We start from the raw sequence: 7,035 nt of genomic DNA on the forward strand, positions 1-7,035 counted from the left end.
ATATGTCCAGCACTGTGAACCTTAAGGATGTGATGTGGTTATCACACACAAACTTCAGCCTCCTGCCCCTGAGTATGTGTTTAAATTTGGGTAACCCCAGGAACGCAAGCAGGCTGTCTAATTTTAGGCAGGATTTTATACTCCCTTTGCACAGTACTGCAGTTTAGTAGTCTTTCTTTACAAAACCTGGACAACAGTCGAAAAGCTTGTTTAAGTGAGGACAGAAGCTGTATTTTACCTTAGAGACAGGGTAAGGATCAGGAAAAGGCAGACATCGGGACTCTGATGGGAAGAGCTTAAAAGGTCAAAGGGAAACATTGTATTTGTCTGGTCCAAGGTCAGAGCTGCTCTACAGGGCAGCCTCCGGCGTTCTCGCTCCCCACACCAGCACTCCGCTTTCCCGCACCAGGTACAAGGCTGCGGCCGCGCAGGAGACAGGTATGGAGCGAGTGTGGCTCCGGAGCCCTCTGGATGCAGTGACCACAGCCCACAACACTGAGACCTGCTGGGAGTGGATACCCCTGTCCCCCGCGAGTCCAACCTACGCAGGAGAGCGCTGCCCTCCAGTGACCAAAATGGGAAATGCAGTGCGTCCGAAGCCTCAGACAAGCCGCTTGACTGCAGTCCCCGCGACGGTTTAAATGGTGGTGACATGTCCGTTGCCGAAGACGCATATGGCCAGGAAAGCCCCGGGTCTCCTTTTCTACATACGGGCTCTGGAACTGTTTGTGATATCCCCCTTAGGATCAGGGAGATAGATACACACATGGGTGGATGGATACATTAAAAACAAAAAACGTAAATAAATCGATGATGGACAGACAGATGAAGATGGATGACAGATGGTTTAAAATACTTTTGATAGTTTGGTGTACCAGACACAAGTCTTCCATTTGATTGTCCTGAATGCTATACCTCCCGTGCCTCTATTAAGGAATGGCATATTACTTCTGTTTCTATTTTCCATATAGGAAAACTGAAACCTTAGACAATGTAAGCAATTTGGTTCTTAGTGATCCTTTGCAAAGCCAGGAAGTGAGGGAGCCTGCTCCATCATAAGCCCCAGCCTTCTGCCTCTCCCTGTGGAGAGGATGTGTGCATCCCCCCAAGCCCAGGCGCCCTGGGCACCATTGTCCTTATCTGTCTCTGAACACCACACTCCTAGCACGCTGACATCACATCCGCCCCGACACTCCCTCTTCACTTATCAAACACCCACAGGACACCCTGGACAGAGAGCACACTACAGGCAGCAAGCCCCCGACTCGGGAGCTGGAGGATGACTGGTTCCTCCCGCGGTGCCTGAAGGGCGCACAGTCCCCCGGAGGAGCCTCTTTCCAGAATCTGAGGTTTTACTTGTTTCTTTAGCCAGGGATCTCACTGACCAGAACAGAGAATTTTTAAGATTCCCAGAAACTTTCAATCATTCGTTCTGCAACCATTAATTGAGTGGCTACTGTGAGCCTGACGCTATCAGAACAGATGGGTGAATAACAGGACATTCAGGATGGCTATGCTTAATGCCTTGAAGGCGCCTTGAGAGAAGGTGGGGAAGCGACAGGTTCACCTGATCCGAGGGTCTCCACCATATCCCAGAAATCTAAGCCAACCCATGTGCCCTTCCAAACTCCCCCACCCCAGGGGACAATTTCAGTGACTTGGTGCAAGGAAAAGTTGTTCCCATCCCATTGTTCCCCAAACTTCCTAACTGCCTTGGGTTTGTCACCGGGGCGGTGAGGCGAGCCACCGAGCGCCCCCACTCTCACCCGCAGCGTGTGCGGGCGCAGGGACTGACCCCTCCCGCGAAGGCGTCGGCGCGGGGCTGGCGTAGGGCCTGCGTCAGCTGCAGCCCGCAGGCGATTGGGGCGCGCGCTCCTCCTTCGGTTTGGGGCTAATTATAAAGTGGCTCCAGCAGTCGCCAGCCTCGGGACAGCGAGGTAGGCGCTCAGAGCCCGCAGCCCAGCCCGCGGCCCCGCGGCGACACAGGACCGCGACGGTGAGGTCCGCTTCTGCCCGCGTGCCCGGTTCGCTTCTCCCCGACGCCGTTCTCACACTTGCCTTTCTCTTCCTTCCAGAATCGTGTCTGGGACCCAGTTTTTCCAACCAGCCTGCTCCATCCGGACAGCGTCAACGTAAGTGAATTTGTCCCCCAAACTCGCCTTTCCTGCGCGGGTTTGGGGGCGTCCGCCTGTTCTAGTTGCGTGGTCTCCCCCAACTTTTTCGGGGTTCCTTTTTGTGATCCCGGTCAGTGCAGTGTCTCCCCCTCCAAGCGCCTGCTCTCTGGCTCTTGATCTCCAGCGTTAGCGACAGAATTCTGCCCTAGGCAATGGACGCTCTGAGCCACCTCGGGTTGAGATGATTGCACCGGTCCGGGAGCTGCGAGGGGATCTGAGCGGTCCCCGAGTCTGCCTGAAAGGTGTCTGGGTGCGGGCGGGGACCGAAGAAAGAGCATCCTTACGGGCTCCAGCTCGAGGACCCCACTCCCACCACCCCCCCTCAGCTGAAGGTGTCACCCCGAGGTCCCTCCTAGGGATCTCAGACAGGCTCAGAGTGCGCACCCTTCTCTCCTCGCAGTCCATGGCGCGGTTCCTGAGACTTTGCACTTGGCTGCTGGCGCTTGGTCCTGGCCTTCTGGCTACGGTGCAAGCGGAATGCAGCCAGGACTGCGCGACTTGCAGCTACCGCCTTGTGCGTCCCGGCGACATCAACTTCCTGGTGAGTGTTTCCCATGGTGAGCGAGTCGCCACTATAGTCCGCAGACAGCCCCAGCCGGCCATGAGGCTTGTCTGTCACGCCGGGTCAGAGGCGCTGCGGCGCAAACCTTTGGTGATCCAGGTGTCCTGGCTGTTCTGAGAACGCTGACTGAGGTCCCACTCTGGCTGTCAGTTTAGGGGACCGATGAGGGCGGAGGTATCTCTACAAAAACCAAGTTTATTTTAACCCTGGGGATTGGGAAAGTCCAAAAGGTGCTCTCTTCAGCACCTCGGATAGCACTGGGTTCTCCGGGGCTGTCAGAAGGAAGATGCCCAGTCACCTCAATTTCTGACATACCAGCTAATGGCCTCTCAAGCAGTCATGTAATTCCCGCAAATAATGTAATTTTTTGTTAATGACATTTTTGTCTCCTTTTCTGGAAGTTCTTTTCTCTAGCTCTCTTAACCTGGGTCCCTATGAATAGGAATGAGCAAAGGGATAGAAAAGGGACTAAGGGAGAGTGGAGAAACAGAAGACCTCAGGAGAACAAGAACTCAGTAATTGCACAAGCAAGTGATGATAGAATTAAATTTGTCTTGTCTTGACTGCACTTTTGTAACACCAACTAAAACAACAGTTTAACTTGGCTATGAAAAGGGTTCAAGAGAAATGGCCAGGGTCCAAAGAAGTGGTATCAGTGCGGGTGGAGGGGAGCTGATAACAAAATAGTAGTCCATGGAATCTTGAATTACTTCTGATGCTCAGCTGAGTCAGATGTCCATATTGGAGATTCCAGAGGCTTTCTTTTAACTAGTTCCCTTCATGATTCCTTGCCACTGCCTTTGAGATTTGTTGAAAATTGTGATGCCTTTAAAAGTTTAGCAGAGAGTGATATATAATCCAAGCTGATTTAGGCTCCACTTGAGACTCTGAAGAAAGTTCATGTTACATGCATGCTTGAAATGAAGAAGAAAACTTAGGAAGGGATTCCATGAACCCAACGTGTATACTTCAGGTTAAATGTTTGTTTCATTTGAATATTTGATATACCTGGTCTGTTTCTATTGATACATGCTAACTTGGCCTTAGAGAGAAGACACATAGTGCTATTGTATAGTTAAACTATGAGAAAAATACAGCCTCCCTTTAATCCATCTTCCTTCTTTTTCCTGTAGTTAGGAGCTTTTAAGTTATTCTTAAAAGTCGAGTGGATGGTATAAGCATAAGCATAGATCTTGGGAGTAAAGAGTTGTTTGCACAGAAGAGAAAGAAACTGAAACCATGCCTTACTGAAAACCCACTTTCTGCCGTGTAAGAGACTTGTGCTTGGTACTGTGGTGGACGCAAAGATGTGAAGGCATGCCTTGACTCATGTCCCTATAGAATTTACCATCTAATGTGATCTTGACCATAAATTGTAGCATGTAAAAAATACCACTATAGGAACTGTAAATAATACCATTGTTTTTGTAGGAATGTTCTATTCTGATTATCTGTCACTATTTGTTTTTGAAGGATTCCCAAAATTACCTACATTTAAGGGCCTTTTGGTAGGAGTATACATAATATTCGATATTAATTTTTGCCAACAAAATGATGTAAATATAATTATAGAATGGAAATATTATTGCCACTTCAACATCTTAAGCTTTTAATGATGTTTTCAGACCTTAATCAGGTATTATGTGGAATATAACAGGACCATTTTAATTAGATAATCTTTAGATTTTTTTATATACTCACATATTTAATTTTCTCACATGCAAAGCTTAAATAATCATTAAGAGTTGGTGAACTATGCATCCTAAAGATTTCATTACATGAATAAAATCTTGCTTTCATTGTGAAAATAGTATGTGTGTATTTAATATCAATATGTTTTTAAATACCAAGAAAGAGCCTGGCGAAATCAAGAGACTGCAGGTAGATTCATAGGTAGCTGGAATGCTAAGAAATATGATAGGTTTTTGTCAGTGTTCACGTAATATTAGTGCTCCTTTATCATACACAAGTGATCTGTTGAATAGAAAAAAATCTGAACGAGATCATTAGAATGTACAGCCTAAATCTTGCTATGATTTTAATTATTGTACAGTATAAAGAAAATAATTATATTCTTACTTTATCAAATGACCTGCTTTCCACTGGGAAAGGTGTTTTCTGTGCACCCCTGGCCAAATGCTGAGAAAATAAGCATGGATAATGGGTGCATTTGCAATTGTACAAGTTCTATCTGATCTCATAAGTTACATTCAGTTCAAGATGATGAAATCTGCTTTAATAAACCAGGGGAAAGAGAAAAAAATCTCCATCTTTAGCAAGTCAATATACCAGAATCCAAACAATACATAAAATTTAAATTGGATATTTTGGATGTCTTTCTTCTTAAACTAATTTTGAAATTTTTTTTCTTTGAAGATTGAAAGGGTTTACAAGAATATTGGATACTGTTGTAGAAAAATATTAACACAAAAACGCAGATGAATCTTATCAACATTGATTTTTATCTGTGAGACCAGAAGATAAAAGGAATGCTAAAGATACATCCTTAATGACAACAACAAAACTGTTTCCCTTTTGATTAGAAAACTCTCAAACAAAATATTAGCAGGGAACAATTATCAGTGCACTTAGATTCCTAAGGCAGCCAATCTAAGTTAAAATTGGAGAGGGAGCTTTTAAAATATTGAAATGGCTCAGTATACACAGCAGACAGATTTCTAATTTGATTCATTGAACTTTTCCAGTGTTTATTTCATTTGCCTGTTGAGTGTGAGAAAAAGTTATGAGGGAAAGCTGGAGATGTCCTTACTCTGTGGGAATCTCCAAATGAAAGCAAACATGTTGTGGGCCACATGTTTGTGGCCCAAGCTATGTTTCCATAGCATACCAGAGCAGCCTCTCTTTTTCACTGAATCCAATTGTCTTCCCAGGCTTGCACGCTGGAGTGTGAGGGCCAACTGCCTTCTCTCAAAATCTGGGAGACCTGCAAGGAGCTCCTGCAGGTGGCCAAGCCTGAACTTCCTGCAGATGGCACCAGCAAGCAGGATGAGAGCCATTTGCTGGCCAAAAAGTACGGGGGATTCATGAAGAGGTATGGGGGCTTCATGAAGAAGATGGATGAGTTGTATCCCGTGGAGCCGGAGGAAGAGGCCACTGGAGGTGAAATCCTTGCCAAGAGGTATGGAGGCTTCATGAAGAAAGATGCAGAGGAGGGAGACACTCTGGCCAACTCCTCAAACCTACTGAAAGAGCTGCTGGGAACAGATGACAATCGTGAGAAAGAAAGCCACCACCAGGAGGGCAGTGACAATGAGGAGGATGTGAGCAAGAGATATGGGGGCTTCATGAGAGGTCTCAAGAGAAGCCCCCAGATGGAAGACGAAGCAAAGGAGCTGCAGAAGCGATATGGGGGCTTCATGAGAAGGGTGGGCCGCCCGGAGTGGTGGATGGACTACCAGAAAAGATATGGAGGCTTTCTGAAGCGCTTTGCAGAGTCTCTGCCCTCTGATGAAGAAGGTGAAAGTTACTCCAAAGAAGTTCCTGAGATGGAAAAAAGATATGGAGGATTTATGCGATTTTAATACTCTTTCCTAGCAGTGGCCTCAGGCTCCCAGCAGCCTCCCTCTATCCCCTAGTGAGCCACTGCTTCCTTGATGTTATTTTATTGTCATGTGTTGCTTGCACTATATAGCTGCCCTCCTTGTCTGGATTACTGTACAGCCTGAAAACTGTCATTTCAGGGTCTGTATTCTTTTGCCAGTCTTTAAGCTCAGTATTGGTCTATTGCAACTATCTCGCTTTCGTGGTAAAATAGTTTTTGTTATCTTGTCCCTATTTTTGACAGATCATTAGCCAATGCTTACTTGTATTTAGATGTAATAAACCCACTCCCAAGTGCACAATGGTCCCGTGAGTCTCTTTTTCTCCAAGGCCTTCATTCACCTTTGAGTTTCTGCAATACATCCTAGACTGGACTCAGTAGACCATCTGCTTTTGACAGAATCATTACTGGCCTCTTCCTCTTCCAGCTGAGGCTGCAAAACTTGTTTATTTAATTGATTGTATGTGAAATCTTAATATAAGTAAACACATTGGGACACAATATGAAGTAAAGACAATTTAGCCCCATTTTGTGCATGAAGAAAGTGAAACCCAGAAGGGGTAAGTGACTGGCCCAAGGTTGCTCAGCAGTTGAAAGACAGAAAACCCCAAACTTCTTGTTCTCAGTCAATATCCTTTCCATTACTCTTTCTTGTCCCCCATTCAGGTCACTAGCAAAAATTAGAGGAGCTTGGGACTGTTCACCCTTACACTCTGACCATAGTAAACTCTCCAAAA

The 7,035-nt window shown here is 46.0% G+C and overlaps 1 protein-coding gene across 3 annotated transcripts; it reads left to right on the forward strand.

Moving 5' to 3' along the window:
• The first annotated feature begins 1,330 nt into the window (after positions 1-1,330).
• Positions 1,331-6,601, forward strand: Penk (proenkephalin). Of its 3 annotated transcripts, none has more exons than XM_074068654.1 (4): positions 1,331-1,349; positions 2,076-2,132; positions 2,575-2,715; positions 5,628-6,601. In XM_074068654.1, the coding sequence occupies exons 3-4, from the start codon at positions 2,578-2,580 to the stop codon at positions 6,276-6,278; spliced, it is 789 nt and encodes a 262-aa protein (XP_073924755.1). In that variant the 5' UTR covers positions 1,331-1,349; positions 2,076-2,132; positions 2,575-2,577; the 3' UTR covers positions 6,279-6,601. The 3 variants fall into 3 exon arrangements, with proteins under 3 accessions (XP_073924755.1, XP_020043392.1, XP_073924754.1); XM_020187803.2 differs by lacking the exon at positions 1,331-1,349 and adding an exon at positions 1,848-1,996; XM_074068653.1 differs by lacking the exon at positions 1,331-1,349 and adding an exon at positions 1,915-2,001.
• The last annotated feature ends 434 nt before the right edge of the window (positions 6,602-7,035 follow it).

Source organism: Castor canadensis, chromosome 3 (assembly GCF_047511655.1).
Source record: "Castor canadensis chromosome 3, mCasCan1.hap1v2, whole genome shotgun sequence".
Classification (NCBI taxonomy): Eukaryota; Metazoa; Chordata; class Mammalia; order Rodentia; family Castoridae; genus Castor; species Castor canadensis.